At 51.4% G+C, this 23,299-nt stretch overlaps 1 protein-coding gene and 2 long non-coding RNA genes across 13 annotated transcripts in view; 1 reads left to right on the forward strand and 2 right to left on the reverse strand.

The window, feature by feature from the left end:
* Nucleotides 1–23,299, forward strand: part of ALK (ALK receptor tyrosine kinase) — an 815,814-nt gene that overhangs the window by 776,001 nt on the left and 16,514 nt on the right. For 3 of the 7 annotated variants that reach the window (XM_045054731.1, XM_003984359.6, XM_045054733.1), the window contains 11 exons: nucleotides 715–859; nucleotides 3,416–3,598; nucleotides 4,769–4,867; nucleotides 5,383–5,535; nucleotides 6,592–6,696; nucleotides 8,801–8,987; nucleotides 9,692–9,782; nucleotides 9,915–9,979; nucleotides 11,707–11,836; nucleotides 17,375–17,472; nucleotides 21,105–21,197. In XM_045054731.1, the coding sequence (XP_044910666.1) occupies nucleotides 715–859; nucleotides 3,416–3,598; nucleotides 4,769–4,867; nucleotides 5,383–5,535; nucleotides 6,592–6,696; nucleotides 8,801–8,987; nucleotides 9,692–9,782; nucleotides 9,915–9,979; nucleotides 11,707–11,836; nucleotides 17,375–17,472; nucleotides 21,105–21,197 (1,349 nt within the window). Of the gene's footprint in view, nucleotides 1–714; nucleotides 860–3,410; nucleotides 3,599–4,092; nucleotides 4,230–4,768; nucleotides 4,868–4,970; nucleotides 5,083–5,382; nucleotides 5,536–6,591; nucleotides 6,697–8,800; nucleotides 8,988–9,691; nucleotides 9,783–9,914; nucleotides 9,980–11,706; nucleotides 11,837–17,374; nucleotides 17,473–21,104; nucleotides 21,198–21,514; nucleotides 22,314–23,299 lie in introns of those variants that run through there. The other 4 variants (XM_045054732.1, XM_023251978.2, XM_023251980.2 and 1 more) reach the window with 4 other exon arrangements.
* On the reverse strand, nucleotides 1,354–5,412 carry LOC109498315. 5 transcript variants are annotated; one of them, XR_002155072.3, is made up of 5 exons: nucleotides 5,292–5,412; nucleotides 3,372–3,497; nucleotides 2,664–2,910; nucleotides 2,257–2,401; nucleotides 1,354–1,815 (listed from the first exon to the last, which is right to left on the reverse strand). It is a non-coding gene; the product is annotated as an uncharacterized LOC109498315 (long non-coding RNA). The 5 variants fall into 5 exon arrangements; XR_002155071.3 differs by lacking the exon at nucleotides 5,292–5,412 and adding an exon at nucleotides 5,121–5,285; XR_006595854.1 differs by lacking the exon at nucleotides 5,292–5,412 and having other exon boundaries at nucleotides 2,257–2,357; nucleotides 3,372–3,612.
* On the reverse strand, nucleotides 14,765–22,442 carry LOC123384568. Its single transcript, XR_006595858.1, has 3 exons — nucleotides 22,311–22,442; nucleotides 20,566–20,648; nucleotides 14,765–15,126 (listed from the first exon to the last, which is right to left on the reverse strand). It is a non-coding gene; the product is annotated as an uncharacterized LOC123384568 (long non-coding RNA).

A 23,299-nucleotide genomic window follows, 5' to 3' on the forward strand; every position in this document is an offset into this window, starting at 1 on the left:
TGGTGATGTCCTCGAATCGTGGACCCACCACAGTGGGTTCTCACGATGGCCCTGGGGATGAAACACCTCAGGTGTCCTCAGCCCCATGTAAAGATGAGCAAACCGAGGCCCAGAGGGACATAAGGGTCCCTGTCTGTCCAAGAACCAGCAGGTTCTTCTCTCGCTGATGTCACCAGGCAGGCCCTACCCCAGAGTTCCAGAGGGTCCCCTGGTGCCCTCCTCTGTCCTAAGGTGGGGTTTCTGACATGATGAAACCCAGGCCAAGGCTTCTTGCTCGGTCCTTCCGCCAGGACAGTGATGCCGAGGGCTTAATCTTGAAGTTGTGGAGGTCAAAGCCAGAAACCCTGGAGAGCGGGGAGGAAAGTGGGAGCAGAGAGACCCGCTTCTGAGCACCAGCACCCAGCCCTCTGAGGCTAGTGTGAGAAGCTTCAGGAAAAGCCCCATCCCCACCTCCTGGTGTTGGTATATTTATATCTCCCGGCGCTTTGGCTTCTCTGATTGAACCCTGACTGATTCAGGAGCTCGGGGAGGGAGGAAGGGGGGGTGGGTGAGAGCTAATGGGTGGCGGTAGCATGAGGTCAGACCCCTCAGACCACCGAGATGTCACCCACGGCCCAGCAAGCGCTCAGACACTTTAAACACTGAAGTGGCTCAGAGATCCCCATAGTGGAAGCCCAGCTCTGTTTCTCAGTCTCTGAACATCTCCCCGGGCAGATGAAGGATGGCGTTCCAGTGCCCCTGATCATTGCAGCTGGCGGTGGCGGCAGGGCCTACGGGGCCAAGACAGACACATTCCACCCAGAGAGACTGGAAAATAACTCCTCGGTTCTGGGGCTGAATGGCAATTCCGGAGCCGCAGGTAAGGCACCGCAAGCCCGCCCTTTCCCAGGACGTGCCCCCAGGACCGCAAGAGCTTGGGCTCGGCCGGTCGTCCTTGCACCTGCATCTTGGTTGCTGGCACTCGAGAAGCTGGGAGCTCTGGATATTGGTACCAATATCCAGGGAGGAAGGGCATCCCACGGCTCAGGGACCTGGAGTCATCTTCACTGACCTGGGGTTTGGATTGCGGGCCACTGGGAAAAGGAGACAGGCAGCAGCATTAGGACGGGCAGCCCAGCCTCCCTGAACTTCATCAGATCCAACTGGATATGAGTGGATGGAAGAAGTATGGGCAGAGTCAGGGCGCCCCCCCCCCCACCTGGAGGCCCTCCGGTCGGTGCCTCCAGGCCCTGGGCTACCAGATCACACAGCCCGCTGGAAAATCTCTTTCTGGAATCGCCACGGTTTGGCAATCCGTGCTCGTTAGTGAGAGCCAGCCACACAGAAATAGGAGACAGACGTTGACGCCGTGTCTGAAGAGAAAATGCAGTTCATTGTTGTATTTTCTTTTCTCCACAATCAGACCAAGGATCTCAGAAGGCCTATAAGATTTGAGATTAATGAAAACAAGTCCTCAAAGTTTCCCTACAAGTGAGAGATGGCTAGAAGAGAAGGGAGAGTGGGAGTAGGGCTTGGGTGCTTGGTGAAGACCATCCAGCGACGTTCACAGCGGCAGTTAAGAGCTCTCCAAGCACTTCCACATCTGTTGTACGTGTGCTTCTCAGCACCACCCGCAGGGCTTTCCCGTTGTACTGTTATTCCCATTTTACAGAAGAATCAATGAGCTCATAGAGTTGGTGGATTCTTTTTTCTCCAAATAGCCAAACTGTTTCATACTCAGTCCATTTTTTAAAACACTGCTGTGGTTCATTTGTTGTTTTTTTTTTTTTTTCTCTTTTTGCCGATTGTTTTCTTTTCCACACATTTGCTTAAAAGCTGTAAGATGGAGTGAGGGATTAGAAACCATCTCAGCCGGGAACCCTGCAGGGCGCAAGGGTACAGTGGCAGGTGCAGGGGAGGGAGGGAGGGTGGGCACAGGGGAGGGCGGGCAGACATGGTGCCAGGTCTCATGGCCCCCGCTTCAGGTCCCTAATGGAGCTGGAGGGCCTTCCCTTAGCCACGAGATGTCAATGGCCCTGAAAGGCCCACATTCTGCCCTTCAGCTGGAGGAAAGGAAGCCAGCACCCTATAGCTTTCAAAGCTGATTTGCCTGGGGGCCTCAATTCAGCTCTGATTGTCCATTCTAGATTGAGCTTGTTCCTGACCTTGGCCTCCTCTCCTAAAACAAAGCTCCCTCTCTCTAGCACAGTGGTGATCCCCAGCTGCAGCTCCCCCATGTAGACATCCTTCTGCTGCCCCCTCGGGGTCCAGAGGAACCTCTGCCACTCATTCTTCCAGACCGCCCTTCCCGGCCAGTTAACCCTCATGGTTCCGCAGACTCAAGCACTGCTGTTTCTCCAGGTCTTTGCTACCACCATCTGCTGGAACAGAAAGGACTTTGGGGTCTTTTGGAGTAGAGTGCCTGTTGAAATATCATACAAAACAACATAAGGGGAGAGAATGGGGGTCCCGGAATCTCAGGGGCCAGCAGAAGAGATTGATTGTAATCAGCCTGTGGCCTTAAGATAAAATTGCATTCAACCTCAGTTCTGTAAATAGCATTTCCTTTGCAAGAGTTCAAAGTAGCCCCCAGGCCTTAGGAAGCCCAGCTCCAATGGTGGCTGTCTTCCCAAGGGTACTGCCCATCCCTTCCCCCAACTCCTCCCCCCCCACAATCCCATCACCTTTCCTGAGCTTCAGAGCGTGAGGCCCTGTGCACACACGTGTTCACCTCATGCCCAACGATCCCTACACGTTGTGGTTTCTGAAGCATTTTGCACACTCGTTGTCTTCTTTGGTCCAAACATCAACCCAATGAGGCAAGTCTTATTATCCCCAAGTCACAGGTGAGGAAACTGAGGCTCAGAATGGAGAAGTTCTTGCCCAGGAAACAATAAAGCCCATTGGTTTGTCTGGCCTAGTCCAGGGTTCCTGCAAAAGAACTTCACTGCGGTGATCCCAGCGGGGCTCTGACAGTTGGCTGCCCAAGGACCGGTGGGTCCCGGTTCTTGTTGGATGGGAAGCACTAATGAAACAAAGTCCCAGCACTTCAGGGGTTGGGGGCATGGAAAAAAGGCAGAGGAGTGGGTTTAGTTGTCATGCTACCTGTCCCCCCCTCCCCCATCCCTAACAAAGAACACTCCCCAACTGTTAATCCAAAGGCCTGATGGGAAGCAGGGGTGTGAGGCGTGGTCCCATCTGGATATGTATGTCTGTGGCCAAAGCAGGTCTCACTAGGGCAAAGGGCATGGCTCCTGTTCCCCACCCCCCCACCCCCCCCCCACCCCGTGGATTCTGAAGCCCCCAGGCCCCACAGGCCCTGGAGCGAGAGCAGGCATCCTCAGAGCATACTGCATCCTGCTTCCTCTGCCAGATCCAGCGGCTGACCTCACCTGGCCAGCATCCTCACTTGGGGTTTTCTCCGTGTCTCCTGCAGGTGGTGGAGGTGGCTGGAATGATAACACTTCCTTGCTCTGGTCTGGAAAATCTTTGCTGGAGGGTGCCACCGGAGGACATTCCTGCCCCCAGGCCATGAAGAAGTGGGGGTGGGAGACAAGAGGGGGTTTCGGAGGGGGTGGAGGGGGGTGCTCCTCAGGTGGAGGAGGCGGAGGATATATAGGTAAAGATGATTCGTGTTCAAGGTGTCACTCCCTCCCCTCTTAGTCCTAGGTACTCCCTGTCCTCTCCCTCGCCCTCACCTGCCCCTCCCTCAGCCCACCTCACCTGTGGACTGTGATGTCACTGTGCACGCCTACCTCTCAGCCCCACAGGACCAGCCAGAGGCAGGGTGTTGCCTTCCGAGCCAGCATCCTGCCTCGAGGCTTCAATAGCAACAGCTTCAAGATCTTATGTGTTCTTGAGGCCCCCCCTCCCCCAAAGCCAATGCTAAAGGGGCTTTGATTTCCCCGGGCTGTTCTCTGAGCCACCCCCAGGTCGTGCTGGCACGAGAACCTTGGAGGCCAGACTCCCCAGCCCCGTGCCTCCCTTTGGATGGCCTGGCCTGAGCCTTCCCTTCCCTGCCCCAGCCCACCAGCTTCCAGAACCCCTCTCCATGCTGATGGGCAGCACCAGCCCAAGCCCTTCAGCCAGCAGCCGGCCACTGGCCCCAGCTCTCCTCCGAGCTTCAGAGCAGAGCAGAATAGCCTTCTGAAGCTGAGAGGCTGGGAGATAGCGGCTCCACCCTCCCCACAGATTAGGACACAATGCATGCATATGCTGTGATGTTCTGTCTGTTTTGCTTCACGCTGTGTGTAAGATGCTCGTGTTAACCAGATGCTCTTCTTTCCCAAACTCTGGGTGGGTGGGAGGAGCCTGAGGGGGGAGCCCAAAGATGACCCAGCCCAGCTGAAAGGAGGGACAGGAGCCTAACGGCACAGGGGCCCATCCCCCCATGTCCACCCCTTACGCGATGGGACTGGAGAGCAACTCCTCAGTGCCACTGCCCTGGCCAGTCCTGGAAGAGGTGCCAAGGGTCTAATCCAGCCTGGGGACACTAGACCTCTTCTGACTCCTGTTCACATGAACTGCTTCCTAGCAGCCCCGTGCAGGGGTGGGGACTCCCTGGTGGGAGCTGGCCTGGACCTGGAGGGAAAGTGGTCCTCACACGCAGCAACTACCTGAGCCAAACCCCAAGCACAGCCCCTGTGCCCCGGGCCTCCCTTCCCTCCCCACCGCCCCACCCCTAGGCCCCTCACCACCCCGAGGCCCATGCATGCCCCGCTGATGTGCAGATGTGTTGAGACTTGGGCCCGAGCCTCTCTGCGTTAAACTCTTCTCTGGTTTGGCACAGGCGGCAACGCGGCCTCAAACAATGACCCCGAGATGGACGGGGAGGACGGGGTTTCCTTCATCAGTCCACTGGGCATCCTGTACACCCCAGCTTTAAAAGGTATCCCCTCTGCCAGGAGGCAGAACCGACCTCCTCGGGCCAGTTCTTCCACCAGATAAAACCTCAGGGCTACTGGCATGAGGCCAACGTACAAAGGCATGATTGTGGGTCCCTTACAGGCAAGTCTTCCTAACACTCATCTCAGCAAGTTTTTCTGGAAGTCAGGATGTGTGGCCCGATATGCACTTGGAGGTGGAAGACTGGCTTCCAGACAGGTGGGACCTAGAAAATGCAACAGTGATAGTCCCCTTACCTGTGCCAGCCAACCTGAGGGTCATGCACTTGGACCTTCCCATCTGCCTACAAAAACGCAGCCACGTGTCCTCTGAGCTCCATCAGATGCATCAGGGACTTCCCTACACACAGTGGTGCTTCATTGGCATCAGTGGGACATAGGGACAGGGACCAGAGAACCAACACTGACCAGCTGGAGATAAAACACCGAGGCCGGGAACGGGGTGCAGCGTGGTCTTTGCTGCCTCCACCTGAGGCTGATCCTCCCTTCTTGTCACCAGTGATGGAGGGCCATGGGGAAGTGAATATTAAGCATTACCTAAACTGCAGCCACTGTGAGGTAGATGAGTGCCACATGGACCCCGAGAGCCACAAGGTCATCTGCTTCTGTGACCATGGGACAGTGCTGGCTGAGGATGGCGTCTCCTGCATTGGTAAGAGGGAGTTGAAGGAGGTGACAGAGAAGGGGCCCAGACTGTGAGCCCATGGCGGCTACCGCTGGTTTCCATGATTCTGGAACACCTCAGATGTAGTCTTGCTGGCTTTCTGACCCCCATCTGCCTGCCCCAACATAGCTGCTCTAAGGACTGGGCAAAGGGACCTGTGTGTGAAAGGCAGGTCGTGGCTGATGAAGGAGCCCCAACACATTTAGTGACACCCCTATCCCAGGGTGTGGGCCCTCACGTACTCACCAAGGGGCCATCTTGTCCCACTGGAACACCCCAGTGCCTGGGCCATCGACACCCCCAGGGCACGCTGTCCCCTCCAGAGTTCCAAAGTCAGACTCTGTTCCTTTCAATTTCCACCCTGAGGTTTACTATTCGCAAAGCCTTTCAGGTGCTGCAGGCGTTTGAAGACAGGGCTCTGTCTTCCTCCTGCAAACCTCCAGGTGAAACAACCCATTTGTTTCCCTCAGTTCACACAGAATAGTTTTGTCTCCTCCCCATCCTGTGTCCCGTGTCTGCAGGCGTTCCAATACCAATGTCCTTTTGAGATGTAGTACCCAGGACCAGGCAGGATGTCCCAGAGTGGTCTGTGCCAGTGTGCACCTGGACCCCGCTTCTGCACTCAGGGACCAGTGCTTGCGGAACTACAGGCAGTGATTGAGCCTCCAAGTGTTACTGACGGTCACCCTCAGTTCCTGGGTCATACCGAGTCTGTGGTCCCCTAAGTCCTCTGAATCTCCCCTACAGCCACTATTGGCTCGCCTTCCCACCCTCATCCTGTCCTTGTGCAGTTGATGCTTAGGATCGATGTCCAGAATTTGATATTTATCCCTGTCACATGTTCCCTCCAACCAAAAGCTACTGTTGAAAGTTGTAAACCAGATTGACCCCACTTCCTGCCCCCGCTCTCTGCAAACAAAGGCCCCCAAGGTGGAGGAGGAGCTGGTGGCACTTGTCCTGGCTGGGGAGGGCATTTCTCTCTTGGAGCTAGCTCGTAGGACAATCAGCATTGTCACTGGTGCCCCATGGGATCCTGTCTTGCAGTGTCCCCCACACCTGAGCCCCACCTGCCGCTCTCGCTGGTCCTGTCTGTCGTGACCTCAGCCCTTGTGGCGGCCCTGGTCTTGGCTTTCTCCGGCATCATGATTGGTGAGTGTGCCAGAGTCCCGGGGCTTCCAAGGGGGTGGCAGGAAGGCAGATCTGGCAGAACGGAACAGCATTTCAGGCTTTGCCATGGATGCCAAGGTATCACTCTGGGTGGGTGGTGATTAGAGCAGCCCAGGCCAGGCCAAAAACCGAAGCCCCCTCTCCCAGCCCCCTGGCTCCCTAGAGGAACTGCTGATGCCACACCTCGACCCACTGTAAGGCCTCCTGGCTGCTCTAGGAGAGGTGGGGAGGCACTCTGCAGAGGGGACACAGTAGCCAAAGCTCACACCCAACCCCAGAGTTCATTTTCAGCTGTCATCAGACACGGGCTTCAGTGGACACGTGGCTTGGCTCACTCCCCAGGGACCACCTCCAGCTGCCCCACCATTCCCCACCTCAAGCAGACAATGCAAAGTTGCTTTCTAAGTGGTTCTGTTATGCCTGTGAGCCAAGGTGAGCTGATAGGCAGGTCTCAGAGGGCTCAGCGCGGTCCAGCCAGGTTCTTACTCTGGCAATGCCCAGGGCAGGTGGGTAGGTACACGAAGGAAGGCAGAGGGGGAAGATCCGCACAGGCAACACTTTTAGACCCTTCACAGTGGGTGGTGGGGGTTGGGGGTGGTCAGGGAGATGGCAACGTGTGTTATTCCCAAATGATGCCATCCTTCAAAGGGACAGGATAAGGAGAGCTAACACTTGTACACGTCCTACGTGCCAGGCGATTTACACATTTTAGTTCACCCAATACTCACTTAAGCCTACGATCACGGTTGGTGCATTTCATAGAGGAGGGGACTGAGCACACAGCAGCTGACCCACTTTCCCTGACCCGTAACTGATGGGGCCGAGCTTTAGAAACAGAATCCACCCTGGGCATCTCAGTTTCGTTCCGCCTCCAGTGAACTTTGCCCTACAGGATGTTCTCACATATAGCAATAGCAGGGGTAATGATCACGTGCACTGGTAGAGCTCTTTAAAATTTTTCAAAACCATTTTCTGTTGGTGAATTCACTTCATTATGACCTCCCGAGGGGGTGGGGGGTGGGGAGCGTAGGGGACAGGCAGGAGTTACTGTCCCTGCTGACAGAGAAGGGGGCTGAGGTCCAGAGAGGTCACATGACCTCACACTGTTGCTCAGCTTGTAAGTGGTAAAGGTGGAATTAGAATGCAGGTCCTCAGGCACCAGCGAGAGACCTCCTCACTCTGTGGCAGTTCTCCCCGTGGCTGGGCAGTTTCCAACTACGGGAAGCATAAGTGATCAAGAGACCCAGATGCACTCTCAACTCCACTGCCATGTTTGTCCCACCCAACGACAGGGCTTAGCAGAGATTCTAAGGCAGGCCCATTCCTGGGAGACACAGGACCCCTCTGATGGCTGACTTTGGCTCCAGACCTTTCAGCGGTTTTGCTGAAACCTCTTTAGACTGTGTAGCTGTCCAGGTCTTTACTCACCCTTCCCTCAAGCTCCCACACTTGGGGTCAGTGCCTGATGGCTCTCTCAGCCTTCCCTCCCCTCTTCCTCTCAGCCGTTTCCCCTAATGAAATCCTTGCATGTTTAATCCCACCTTGGGTCTGCTTCTCAGAGGACCTCCAACGAATGGGTTTCTGCCCCTGCGTGACACATTAAAACCTTTCCCCTTTAGGGGCGCCTGGGTGGCGCAGTCGGTTAAGCGTCCGACTTCAGCCAGGTCACGATCTCACGGTCCAGGAGTTCGAGCCCCGCGTCAGGCTCTGCGCTGATGGCTCAGAGCCTGGAGCCTGTTTCCGATTCTGTGTCTCCCTCTCTCTCTGCCCCTCCCCCGTTCATGCTCTGTCTCTCTCCGTCCCAAAAATGGATAAACGTTGAAAAAAAAAAAAAAAGATTTAAAAAACCTTTCCCCTTTATATGATCTCAAACTTCACACTAACTTTAAGTGACCTGTCAGTTAAGGGGTGCTTTCATATCCATAATCATTGTGTTAGTGTTACTAAGTGCGATGGAAATGTTTAGGTCCCAGAGGAGGAGATGGAGATCCAGGAAGGCTTCCTGGAGGAGGTGGCCTGAGCTAGGCTCCAAGGGCCAGGCTGCCTGGTCCAGGCCACGTTGCAGCTGACCTTCGTCTGTCTGTAGTGTACCGCCGGAAGCACCAGGAGCTGCGAGCCATGCAGATGGAGCTTCAGAGCCCTGAGTACAAGCTAAGCAAGCTTTGCACCTCCACCATCATGACTGACTACAACCCCAACTACTGCTTTGCCGGCAAGACCTCCTCCATCAGTGACCTGAAGGAGGTGCCTCGGAAGAACATCACCCTCATCCGGTGAGTGCCCCACCACTGTCCTCCGGGGTGGTGGGGTGGGGGAGTTCTAGGGGGCTGGATGTCATCCCTGCACCACGGATCTTTCTAGGCACAAGAGGCCAGCAAAGCAACCCCTCGGGGCATTTCCAGCCCTCCCAGAGGGAGAAGGGTTAATGTTTAGGGCCATTTGAGGAGGTATTTAATTGCTTCACATCCTATACATTCATGGCATTTGTACAATGAGAAGAAGACAAGACAGGAGGGAATCAGGGCGTTCCTCGGAATCCAACGAAGCGCTCCTTCCCGAGCCTTCTGGGTCCCTCCCTCCTCTAGGGGAGCACCGTGCCCCTCGTCTGAGCTTCCAGAGCACTCCATGCCTTCCTCCATCATTCACTGAGCTCGCTTTACGGGAGTGTCTGCCCGTGACCTGTCCCTCCCCAGGGATCAGGAGCCTCTCCCCAGGCAGGGCATGTCTTAGTCACTTTTATGACCCTGGCAAATATCAAAGACTCAGTCTTCATTGAGTGAATGGACATTCAACCAGTGTTCTGAATCCTGTTGGAACCTTTCTTGCCAGTTTTCAGATAAAGCAGTAGGGGGCCTGGGATGGTACGGCAAAGCCAGGTCGAGGGTGTTACTCTTAAGCGTGTATGTGACCCCTGCCCCTGTGTGCCTCTTTCTCATGACCCACCCCCCTGCCTCATCTTGCCTTTTCCTTTGCACAGGGGTCTGGGCCATGGTGCGTTTGGGGAGGTGTATGAAGGTCAGGTGTCTGGAGTGCCCAGTGACCCAAGCCCCCTGCAAGTAGCTGTAAAGGTAAGAGGCAGGCTCCATCACGGGCCTGACCTTGACCAGCAGTCTCTGTGGGCCTCAGCTCTCGCCTGACAGCCTCTCACCCCTGCTGCTCACAGCCTTCTCCCCCTTTCCACCCTCCCCTTCTGTGTCCAGACGCTGCCTGAGGTGTGTTCTGAACAGGATGAACTGGATTTCCTCATGGAAGCCTTGATTATCAGGTAAAGCCACAGAGAGACGCCCCCATCCCTGTTAGACGTTCCTGTCTAACTGTCTCCAAGGGAAACAGCACTGTCCTCCAGCATCCCCTTCCTCTCCACCAGGGGACTCCCTAAAATTCTTGGCACATCTTACCAGAGCGAATAGCCCCAGGTGGTTGTCTGAGGAAAAAAAACCTCTGTGGCCTAATAATTCAATAGATATCCCTCTGCCTTCACCTAGCACCCCTGTGTCATCTGTTGGGTTTTTCCCCCTTTTTCTTAATAGAGCATGCTAGTTTTTGACAGTGGAAGATACATTTTCCCTGCAAGTAAGCCTTCCACAAGGCCCTTCACCAATCCCAGCTCTTAGATCTCATGTAAAGGAAGTGCGTCCCTAACATGAGGGAGGCCACCACACCCTGTTGCACACCGGGCTTGCACCCTTCAACATGTGGCTCTGGGGCCCCTCGCTGGGAATCTAAGTGCCCAGAGCTCCAGAGGGCATGCGTTCTGACAGAAGATGGCCTTAACAAGGATGCAGGTGTTTGACCTTGAGATCTGGCCACGCTCATGGCCTCCTGTTACACTGGAGAGCCTCAAACATCCTGACACATTGGGGTGACCTGGGGCCCCCCCCGGGTGAAAGTGGTAGGGGAACAAGGCCAGGGCAGTATGCGATGTGCCCGTGGTGTGCCTGGAGCCACAGGAGGACGCCACGAGCAGGCTCAGCACCTTGCTTAAAAACTAGCATACTTTGTGATTACACATGTAATCCATGATTATTGAATATAGCTTGGAGAGTATAAGATTATATGGAAGGGGACCCAAATCATTCCATCTCACTGTTGCTGAAAACCCATCACTGCTATATTTCAGTGTACAGCCGGGTGTGTGCTTCAGCTCTGCGTGCAGTTCCCACGCGGGGTTCACCAGCCCCACGGCCCCATGTGTCCTAATAGGACCACATTAACAAGAAAACCCAGGGGCACCTGGGTGGCTCAGTCGGTTAAGCTTCTGATTTCGGCTCAGGTCATGATCTCGCGGTTCGTGGATCTGAGCCCGACGTCGGTCTCTGTGCTGACAGCTCAGAGCCTGAAGCCAACTTCAGATTCTGTGTTTCCCTTTCTCTGTGTCCCTCCCCTGCTCGCACTCTCTCTCTCTCTCTTTCTCTCAAAAATAAATAAAACATTAAAAAAATTTTTTTTCATAAATAAATTTAAAAAAGAAAGAAAGAAAACCCAAATCTTGGGACCTCTTGGCCAGACTTAGCACCTCCCCATGAGCACCCAAGGGGGATGCACGTGGCCTTCCTCCTCACTCTCCTTCACATGCGGTCACGCGGCAGGGCTCGCTCAGTCCCTGGAGGAAGCAGCTTCTTCAGCTTCTCTGCCTAGGGCTTTCTCGAAGAACTCACACGTGAATCCTAGCGAGCGGCCCATGCACCAATGTCCAAGACACTGGCTGCTCCCTTGTTCCCCCACCCACCCTACTTCCTTCCTGAGCACCTCTCCAGCCTCCAACCCAACACTCCCGTGCGGACTGAACTCCCGCCCCGCCCACTCCCTGGTTCTTCCACCTGCTCAAGGGTGACACTCTCCCCAGCCTCGGCTCATGCTACCCACATTTACAGAATGCACTCACATAATGCAGCTGCTGAAAACATGACTTTGTATCCTGCTTTTCCCACTTAAGATTTTCCCAGACTCAGCTCCGTTAAATTTGGTTACCCCCCCTCCTCTGCTCTGCAGCAAATTCAACCACCAGAACATCGTGCGCTGTATTGGGGTGAGTCTGCAAGCCCTGCCCCGATTTATCCTGCTGGAGCTCATGGCGGGAGGAGACCTCAAGTCCTTCCTCCGGGAGACCCGTCCTCGCCCGGTGAGTGAGAACTGGTCTTTTAGTGGTTGTACCAGGGAATGGAGCAGAGGGTGGAAACAGCAGGAGTGGACAGCCTGAGAAGCAACATACTCAGTGGGACCAAGGGAGTTGGCCTCTGGGCTTGGATCTGGGGGAATGGCCAGGAGAGATTGGACAAAAGGTGGACGATGGCTGAGGCCACCCCTGGGGAGCTTGCGCAAGGCTTGTGCGATGGGTCCTCTAGCCTGAATCCATTTTGTGACCTGTTGACTCTGGAAAACCAAACCAGGGACAAGCACAGAGGGGGACTTTCATGCCAGCCATGTCGTTAACTCAACTGATTTGGGGCAGATCATTCTACATCTACTCATTCTGAATCCCACTATCCTCATCGCTTAAGTGGGGACATCCTGACCTTGTAGTTTTACTGTCAAAATAAAATACTTATAAAGTATATTGTGAAATATTTATGAAGGTTCTGCATGTGTGTCATGATTAAGTGGCTGGAGCTTGTAGGTGAAGAAACCTAGATGGACCCCAGGAATGCCATATCCTACCCCTGCTTGGCCATTAGACAGCGATGTGGCTTCGGACTGTGAACCCCCTAACCTCAGTATCTGCAGGGTGAAATCCAAGGGCTGGACTAGAACATCTCGGAGGTGGGTTCTAAATTAGAAGGTGTAGCACACTGGGCACACTCAGAGTCCAGCTGCCCACTCCTGTCTCTGCCAGGGCCTTCAGGAGGCCCTGAGCACCAGGAACTGGAGCAGACCAGACCCCTGAGTTAGGACCCAGCTTCCTCAAGTTGCCGCTGGACCATGAAGACCACAAGGAAGACTTGTATCCTCCCCACCCCCAGGAAAGCAGAAAAAGACGACAGCCACCTTGCTACGAAAAGCCCAGAACTGAACACTGTGTTCTCAGGTACTCAAACTGGAGGCGGAAACCTTGCAAGTTCACACCTGCTCTAACCCCCACCGACAGTCAGGCTGCATCTAGAAAACCTTTGCCCTGGCAGCCTCCCCATACCGTTCCTGTAAGCCTCTGGGTGACCTGTCTCGGCATCTAAGAAGAATCGGGTCTAACTCCCTGAAAAGATGAGTGTGCGCACCTGAGCAGACCTAGTGGGAGAAAGGGGGGGGGCGGAGACCAACCCCCATCTCATAATAATCCTCATCAGCACTGTCTTCATCTTCCTCATAGTTGCCACGTTTCTAAAAAAAAAAAAAAAAAAAAAAAAAAAAAAAAAAAAAAAACCTATGAAGTAGATGGTGTAGATCTCAGCTTAATTTTACAGATGAGAAAACTGGCTCACAGAAGCTATGTGACTTGCTGAGGCCACACAGGAAGTGGAAGAGTTGAGACTAGAACTCAGGACTTGTGACTGGCTCCCCATTCAGTGTTCTCTCCAGCCTATTATGCCGTTTATCTCAGTGCTCCTCTTTGGGAAGCCATGGAGCCAAGATGAGCTCAGGTCGTTGACAGCCAATACCCCCAGCTATGCAGACGTCTGTGCCAGGGTCTGGACACCAGCCTCAAAGGCTTTCCACCACCACTCAGGAAGGCAGAGCCTTCAAGTCCTGTGCTCTGAGATTCTCAGCAGTGCTTTTGGCAGAGGTCAAATAGGGCCACAAAACATCACGCTCTGGAAAGAGGCTTAGTTCTGATTTTCCTACTGGACATTCCTGAGGCTTGAGGAGAAGGAGGTGTTGTGCATGCAAAGGACAGATGTCCTTGTAAAGGGGATCTGGGACCCCATCACTTGGCAAGCCCAAGGACGTCAGGGATGGGGAGCTTCTGTGTCTCTTGCAGGCAAAGGCATCTGTCTCTCTTTTGATGGTAATGATGATTTGAATATCATCCCAAAGAGCAAAGGTGTAGTTCATGGGTACCTCCCAACGCTTCCTACCCCCGAGGAAGCTCAGAGCAAGGAACCTGGTGCCAAGTTGTGACCTCTAACTGCAGGCACTGCCAAGGGGATGCCCAAAGCCAGAAGAGGGTCGACTCTAGTTGGGAGAGCTGCTTCTGAGGGTCAGGGTCCCACTCACCAAATCCACTCTTTTAACCCTTGACCCCACTCTTCCTTCATGTGGCTCTTCTTGGCAGCCATGCCCCCAAGCCTTTGAAGCACCCCAATCATCCTGCTCCTCACCTTCATACACACCCACCCATCCCAGGCGAGCTGGTCCCTCCTGAGATGCCTGTCCATGAGAGGTGATTTAAATGTTGGGCTAGAGCCCTCCAGGGTGAGCCCATGAGCATGTGTTCCTGGCAGCAGCTTCCTAGGGGTTGGGGAGATTTGCTGGGCATTGTTACAGATTCTCAGAGCCACAAAATCCAACTGAGCAGAGTAAGGATCAGGTTGACTGTGAGAAAGGAACATGCGTTGTAGTGGACACAGGGGGCCAAATATCAGTAAGCCCTGTACATGACGAAGAAGGGAAGGATTGGCTAATGGGCATCACAGCTGGAGAAATACACACCCCGAAAGATGGTGGCTTGAGTTGCCACACTTGCTGGATTCAAAGGCCTGAGTTACACCTGATTCATTTGTTTGAACCCCCGAGACTCTCGGGGCTTACCCGATGACCTGCCGTTTGAGACGCTTGGCCGGGCATCCAGAATCAGACAAGGTCTTGGTCCTGTCTTCCTGCCATGCCTGGGGTTCAGCAGTTCCATAGACTCTTAGGATTGAAGCACCTCAGAGATGGCCCGAGAGACTCTGGCTGGACATCTGACTCAGATGGACATGAAGTGATGGAACAGATGTACAGACACAGTAGGACAGAACGGATACCCTGGAAACAACCATGTCTGTCATGGAAACAGAATGCATGGGTACAGATGAAAACCTCATTTGGTCCCAGAACTCCACCTTCTCAAGAAGGAAAGACCCTGTTTAATGTCAAAATAATTTTACAGGACCAATCTTTATTCAACAAATATTTATTGAGAGTCTAATATATGCCAGATATGGGCTAATAGCTGTCCTTTGGTATCCATTGATTTAATCAATAACAAGAGAAGCCATTAAGGATTCAGTAATCTCTCAATTAAAGGTGGCAGTCCAGTAACCACAATAGTGTCTGTGCCTGTCCGGAACATGGTGATGCCTCTGGTAATGGCTCTAGAGAATATGCTCAGTACACGGGAGGAGGCTCCCGGAGGTCACAGAACACAGGTGAGAACCTCTGCTTTGGGCTAATGTCCAGGTGTAAATCTTTGGCTCTAGTGTTGCCATACCGCTGCTGGCTCCAAAATGCTTGAAGGGGCAAGCAGGTGCCAGTGAAGAGTTGGCCACATCAGTGAATCTGTGAAAACAACAACAACAAAAACAAAAACCTGATTCCAACTCCTTCTTTGTCCAGGATAGATACAAATGCCATTGGACATCCCAGCTACGCTCTGCATTGCTAGTTTCATTATCAGTTTTGACACAACATCTACACCTCCCCCCAATTCCCCCCGACACACACACACACACACACACACACACACACACACACACACACGTTGCCAACTATCTGCTTCTGTGCAGACTGATTAGTGGAGCAGTTAATTTGCTCTGAGCAGCCAAGACAGGGAGTTCAGATAAACCTGGCCCATGGGTTAAAGCCTGGGAAGATTTAGTCCCTGCAGCCTGCCAGGCATTTAAGACATCAATGGTCCTGGCATCCTGAGTGATGGGGGCTAAGACACAAAGAGACTTGGGGGAAGCTATGACCGGTCCTCTTTTATAGGAACAGAACATTTTCCTGAAGAGAAAGAAGATATTTCTAATACTGCAGCAAAATGGATTAATAGTTCCCTTGGAAATATATTACTTTTTTCCCCCAGAAAATGGGGACTGTCTCTCTCACAGTGCCCAGTAGTTCTGATCCTAACAAGGCCCCTAAGAGAAGCCAAACACAAGGACCATTTCCCGAGACCCCCAGTCCCCTCCGTGTAGTAACCCCACCATAATTGCAGATGCCTTTATGAGGGATTCACTCCGTGCCTCTTGCTGTGAGTTCTTATTACCATCTAGTGAAGGTGATAGTGTCGTGCCTCTTTCTCAGACAGGAACACTGGCTTTGAGACAGACAAAGCAATTAGTCCCAGGTCACACAGCCAGTAGGGCACAAGCAGGGATGAAGCCCAGTTCAGCTCGACTGAAATAAGTTGCTCACTGCATTTGTGTGCTGTATTCTGATTCAGTTGGGTACTCTGCACTGTGTCCATGCACACTCCATCCCTTCCCTGACACATGGCTCCCAGAATCCTGCCTCCCCCAACCCAGATCCTCAAAGCCCAGCTCAGGGCAGTTTTGGCTCCTTCCTATTGGCTGTGTGACCTGGAGTAAGTCACTTAGCCTCTCTGAGCTCTCAGCCTTCTCCTCTTTAATACGGAGATACCCTCTCTTGCCTACCACCACACAGGATGTTGCGTCAAAGGGCGTCAAGTGCGTGGACTTGCTGTATTGCACATAAGGCATTGCCTGATGTGCCATGGGCAGAGGGTATTCCCCTCCCTGCTGTCTCCCCCAGAATTGAAGCATGCCCTAGAGAAGCACGACCCCTCCCTGCCTCCCCTAGACCCATACTATTGCTCCAAGGAGTCCTGCGGAGGCCCTGATCTGTGGCAAAGAAAATCCCAGCCAGCATCTGGGTAAATCGTAGACCGCTATGATCGGCCAACCTACCCCCCGATATTCATCGAGCCACTGCGGTGTCCCGAGCATCGTGCTGCGTACCGTGGAAGTAGACGCTGAAATCCCTGTCTTGGGGCCCTCAAAGTTTACTTGGGGACATGGTCGAATAAACAGAACAGCAAAGTAAATGTGACACCACATGACAACATGCTGCTGCAGACTTCGTGGATTTAGGAATTAAAAGAGACACCATGATGGGAATTCGACCTTCAGAAAAGACTTCTGGGTGCTCAGCAAGGCTGTCCGGGAAGTGGAGACGAGCTCACCCCCGGGGATGGGATGACGTCTCTTTGTGCACAAAAGACTCCATACCGAAGAGCTTGAGATCGCCCTTCAACTGCCCAGCATTTCCTGCAAGCTTGTCCTTTTCAATCCACTTTAGGTCCAGATCTTCTTGGAGAAGATTAATTTTTTTTAATACTTTTAAACATTTCAATAGAGCATTTTAAAAACATTAGCTCCCTTGATTTCCTCACAGGTTTGTTTATAAGCTGGGGGGACTCGAAGGTGGGTGAAGATTGAGGTGGAAGAGTTTGCAGACTACATGAACAGGGGAACCCGCCCCATCCTGGGCTGCTGCAGCTGAGGGCGCTCAGCCCTGGTGGCGCACTGCACTGACCTGGGTGGAGGCGGTGCTGTGAAGGCTGCAAACGCTACACCCACCCAGGGAGGCTGATTCATTGGTCTGGGGTGAGGCCCCGGCATCTGTGTTTGTTTAAGGCCGCCAGGTGATTTCTGATGTGCTGCCAGGCTGAGACCCAGCTGGGCAGCGTGTCCGTCTTTGCTCCTTGCCAGCACCTGAAGCCCATATTTCAGATCTTCTCTCCCCACGAATCTCTTGGCAGTGGATCGCTTCTGTCTCCCCACAGAACCAGCCCTCCTCCCTGGCCATGCTGGACCTTCTGCACGTGGCTCGGGACATCGCCTGTGGCTGTCAGTATTTGGAGGAAAATCACTTCATCCACCGGTGAGTCAAAGTGACCTCGGTCTTCCCTCTGCCTTCTTTCCGTATGCTTCCCTACGTGTCTCAAGGGCCCAGATCCCCCACTTCAGAGTAGAGTGGTGGGTGTCTCTCCAGACTTGTTCAGATGACTCAGAATCGTCTTTTTTTTTTAAACATTTTTTTAAAGTTTATTTATTGATTTTGAGAGAAAGAGAGAGAGCGTGTGAGGGGGCAGAGAGAGGGAGAGAATCCCAAGCAGGCTCCGTGCTGTCAACACCCAGCCCTATGCAGGGCTCAAACCCATGAACCATGGGATCATGACCCCAGCAGAAATCAAGAGTTGGGCACTCAACCAACTGAGCCACCCAGGTGCCCCAGCCTCACTTGTCTTTAGGACAACTACTTACTCCCTCAGGGCTTCATCTGCCCCATATGTAAAATAGGTATCATAAAATATCCACACCAGCACTGGAGACCTAGCTGAGCAGTCCTTGACCTCCTGCGAGGACTCCTGTCTGTATCTCGCAGCCCTCTATCACGTTAGTGTGTCCCCCATCTAGAAAACCTGCCTCTTTAAGGGAAGTCAAAGGAGTTCATAGTTTCACATATCTGACTATCGGTAGCTCACGGGCAAGGACCCTGTTTTATTCATCTTCATAGCCTTGGTATATCGTGGGGCACAATTAATGTCTGTTGGATACCTAAACTTTTTCCAAAATACTTATTCTGAAATGAAGCATAATGTTTCTTTTCTTTGCCTCCATAGTTCATTTCATCTACTGTCTATGACCCTTATGTTTAAATCGTGTTTGACTGGGACATCAAATCCACATGTAGTGCTATAGACATGATAGAGTCTACATATTTCTTTCCAGGCGATGTTGATGACTTTCCCAGCTGACACCTTGATTGTGAAATCTGAAAAGTCAAATAGATTGTTAGGCTCTTTGCAAAGCTCCTCCCAATGATACACTTCTCGACTGGTAAATATCCACCTGGTGAACTATCAATCACTTTTTAACCCATGTCTTCAAAGAGTATAACACATGTGTGTAATAGTTAATATGTGAAGTACAAAGCAGGACATGCGAGAAGCTGTATGAGTTCGGAAATGGAAAAGCAAGTAGGCAGATAGCAAGCCCTGCTTTTTGCCCTAATAAAAATGGAGACATTAAAGATCAAGAAATGTGCTGGCCCAGGCTCCCAAAGTCATTCCTAAAACAAGGCAATAAATGCTCACACCAGCTTATCCTTTTACTGTCCCTCCATCATTTTGGTCTTCAGATCTTCATCTTAATTCTAACTCTGTCCAACTTGCAGGATTTGTGCTTGATAGAAATAACAGGAGTGAAAAAGGGGCTGGGACCAATCCTTCGTGTTCCCTCCAAAGCTACACCCTTTGCTTCAAAGTGCAGGGCAGTCTTGTCCTTTTCGTTGTGCCCAGAATTTTCCATAAATCTCAGTTCTGGACTTTATTGCTATTCAGACAAGACAAGGTCATACTCTTTTTAGAATTCATCCCTAGCTAGAGCCATCTTTCCACCTGTTGTCTGTGTTCTCTAAGTCTGGACTCATCGGACAGTAAGCTGTGCAGTCACCTTGGTGACTGCGGATACCTGCCGTCCCTTCTCACTGAGATCATTTCTGCTTTTTCATCTCCACCCCGTGTCATTCACCCAGTATCCAGATTCTCTGGCTTAGAGATCCCATCCTTCTTTCCCCTGACGTTTTGAAATCTGCTTTCCTCAAGCCGTGATATATTTCGACGACATCCAGCACTCTGTCATTATAGATAATAAGATAACAGGACCACATTCTCCCAAGAGTCCTACCACTTCCACATCTGTAAATAGTTACCAAAGGTCAGAATTAGATCCCAGGGTAATAGTTTGTTGCTGCTCTTATCGTTTTTGAGAAATGGAATTGTCAAAGATCAAATCAGGAATGTATCAGATGGTCTGCTTTATAAGCAAAAGGCAACTTCTAATAGAAATTGTCCATCTCGATCAAAGTTTTTCTTCTGGGGTAACTGGCATTAGGAAGGCGTCTTTTGTACTTCCTCGCTGGCTATGGGCTCTGTGGCACGCTCCTACAGCAGTGTGGCCTCTTATCCTCTCTCCTCCACCGACATCCGCCTCAAGATTCACAGGCTCCCATGCATGCACACCTTCTGCATTCAGAGAGGAACTCCTTCCCCCAGATTCTCACGCTCCCATTTTTCTATTAGATCCGTTTCCTTTGGACATGGTTTATTGCCATTTCAAGAATTATGGGTCATTCTACCAATTCATGGCATGTTCTATGATATCACATTCACTTTCTTGCCGTTAAATTCAAAATCACTTTTTTAAGCAACCATTTCACGCACATCAGCGTAAAGACCTTCCTGGAGATATAAATATTGTTCCTGTTCTACTTCAGTCTATTTTTCTTGAGAAGCAATGGCTATATATCCTACTATTTTTCTTCTTTTTGATGTCATATATGTTATGCTTTTATAGTTTTATTAGTGCATTTGATGCACTATTGCTCCTCGAAATTCAACTTAAACCTTCAGCATCAGGTCAGTGGCATTAACAACATCCATCTCCCACTCCAACCCATTGTTCTGGTATCTTAAGTGTCCTGATGACCCCCAGTCCTGGTCCTGTTTATTTTCCACGTCCTTATTTCTCAACCAAAGATCAGGACCTTTGGGAAACCAGTTGAAATTATGGAAGCACTACCTGTACTGCCTGAGAAGTACTCTTTTTTTTTTTTTTTCTGTCCGGAACTTTAATATTATGAGAGGCCCATCCCAGACTTCTTCTGGATGCATCCTTCGTTCCCACGCTCACGTCAAGAATGGGTAAGCAGTCAGCAAGTAGATGCTGATGAGCCTTGGAAAGCTTTGATCATGCCTTATAGGCATGCCACAGGAAAGCAGGCCATCTGGTATACAACAGCAAAGAAGACATGATAACTTTATAACTTGAAAGAAAAGATTCTTCAGCCACAGAGCTGTGATGCACACAGCTTAGCAAAGGCTTTAGTGACAATCATGGGCGTGAGAACAATAGTAGCTTCTTAAAAAAAAAAAAAAAGAAAGAAAAGAAAACTAGAATTACTTAGGAATACCTTGACCTGCTTGAATTTGGTGTCATGGAAGTCCTGCTGTCCCAGCACAATCCTTGAGACAACTGGCAGACTCCAACAGCAATCTGTACAAAACAATAGCCTAAGGCCAAATGGCATTTCTTACGTCCCTCTATTATTTTCTTTTAGCTTACATTTTTTACCCAAATGAGAACAATAATAGCACCCTGTATCTTATTGGGTTGTTGTGATAATTACCCATGAAGCACTTAGAACAATGCTTGGTACAGAGCAAGAGGCCAATAAATTCTAGTTCCTATTACCATTAGTTTCATTATTATTCTCCCATTAGACATTTTCAATCATCTCCCCTGTTTCGTTTCCATTTCCCTGGTAGTTCTGAGGGTGGAATTGGTACAGCTATTTCTTTCATACGGAGGTAGAAGTAGCAAAGGAAATACAGGGCAGAGAGGGAACTATTTGAACTCAGATTGCAGGTGGAAGTCCTTGTGATGGATATCACGTTTATCTTCCCGGAAATAAATTCGGAAGTGCATTTTCTCCTTCATTTTTCTTCCCAGGGACATTGCTGCCAGGAACTGCCTCTTGACGTGTCCAGGCCCTGGCCGAGTGGCCAAGATCGGAGACTTTGGAATGGCCCGAGACATCTACAGGTGAGCAAGGATTGCCGTCACCCATCCAAGCCGCATCCCCTCAAGAGGATGGGACGTCGCTGCTTGTGCTTGCGCTGGTACCCTGTCAACTGGCCACCTAACATTTCCTTGAGTCCCTGTCCAGGACATACGAAATCTTAATTAGGGCCCGTGCCTGGCGGTCTAATTCTAGGATCTCTGACTGCAGTCACTGACACCACATTCCTTCTGGTTCCAACTCTCATTAATCCCAGGGTGTTCTCAGACACAGAATAACCTGCATACTTGATATGGAAAACGTTCTCAATAAACTTTTACTTAACCCCTTTCCTCACTAGCAGGGAATTCCAAATGGACTTGGCTTCCATCACTCCAGGCAGGAGCACCCCAGAACTGACAACATAACGGGCAAGCTCACTGGTCTTCTCCACCCGCTCTGGGAGCCACGGGAGGGTGCCTAATTTAGCTTCATTTCTTTATCCCTGCCATATTCTCAAGGGTACATTAAAAAAAAATAAAATAATTTTTGTAATTAAACAAAAATCTTCAATTGTACTTTACCTTACTCTTCTCTTCCCAACCCCCAGGTTCACTTCTGTCTGATTATTTACAACCGTGACTTGCTCGGTGAGCTGAGAAAGTCACTCCTTCGCATGGTCACTAATGACGCCCTCCCTGACCCAGGGGAAGAGTGAGGAGAGATGGTCACTTAGAGTTTTCACTCTTGGGAGAGTAAGGGCCTCCCCACCCCGCCCCCGCAGGCCCCCGTAGAACTGATAATCATCAACACGGGTGGGAATGCTGATGCCACCCCCTTCCTGCAGGAGAGAAGTGCAGGGAGGACTGGGTGCTCCACTCTCTCTTCTCCCAGCTCTCAGAGTCTCAGTGTCCCTTCGCCTCCTTTCTCAGAATGCCCGGAAAGCCCATGGTTTCAGATACCAGTGTCGCAGCATGACTTAGCGAGCCCATCAGTGATGGGCGCCTCCTCTCCATCCCCACCAGCTCTGACAGCTCCCTGGCGCCAGGCTTCACCACCCCAACTTGCCCACAGCCCCGCTGTTCCCATCAGCCCCGCTAGGAAACATCCTGTGCCTTGCCCCTGCCCCTGTGGCACTGAGCTACATGCACACTTACATCCTCATATGCATTGTCTACACCGCAGTTGTCTATGTGTCTGTTTCTTCCACTAAACCGTACCCTTGGACGAGACGGACTATGACTTCTGTCTTCAGCACATGGCAGAGTAAATAGTACAGGAATCCCCCCTTATCTGCGGTTTCTCTTTCCCCAGTTTCAGTTACTTGCGGTCCCCTGTGTCGTCTGGAGGCAGATGACCCTCCTCCCGACACACCGCCAGAAGGTTACTAATAGCCTAACTTTACGTCACAATGCCTGTGTCACTCACCTCACTTCATCGCACCACGTAGGCCTTTTATCATCTCACATCATCACAAGAAGTAGGGTGAGTACAGTACAGTAAGATGTTTTGAGAGAGACAGAGAGACCCCATTCACCTAACTTTTATTATGGCATGTTGTAATTATTCCATTTTGTTATTAGTTATTGTTGTTCATCTCTCACTGTGCCTGATTTATAAATTGAACTTTATCATAGGTACATATATATAAGAAAAAACGTGGTATATATAAGGTTAGGTACTATCTGTGGTTTCAGGCATCCACTGGGGGTCTTAGAGTATGTCCCCCATGCGTAAGGGGAGACCACTGTACATGTTTATTGAAGTAATTAATCTACTCAGCTAGAGGGGAGCTGCCTCCAAAGGTATGAGTTAATTGATCAGTCTTTGTCAGTGATGTCATTAACGCAGCTCATGATAAAAACCAATCAACTAGCTCACGCCTTTGAAGCCAGCTCCACCCCCAGCCCTGTGCTCTCCTGCCGAGAGTGCTGTGGGAGGCAGCTTCCCTCCAGCTGCCTAGACCCTCTGTTGAGCACCCATATTGAAACTAAATGCTGCATGAGCGTCAGGGAGGATCCAAAGTGAACACGACACAGGCCCTGCTCTCAGCTCCCCCAGGCTGGGTCTCCGATTACTGCAGACCATCAGGAAGCAGGCTGTACTTACAAGGCTGGAGTACTGTGATTCATTGTGAGTTATAATC

The sequence above is a fragment of the Felis catus genome, chromosome A3 (assembly GCF_018350175.1).
Source record: "Felis catus isolate Fca126 chromosome A3, F.catus_Fca126_mat1.0, whole genome shotgun sequence".
NCBI lineage: Eukaryota > Metazoa > Chordata > Mammalia > Carnivora > Felidae > Felis > Felis catus.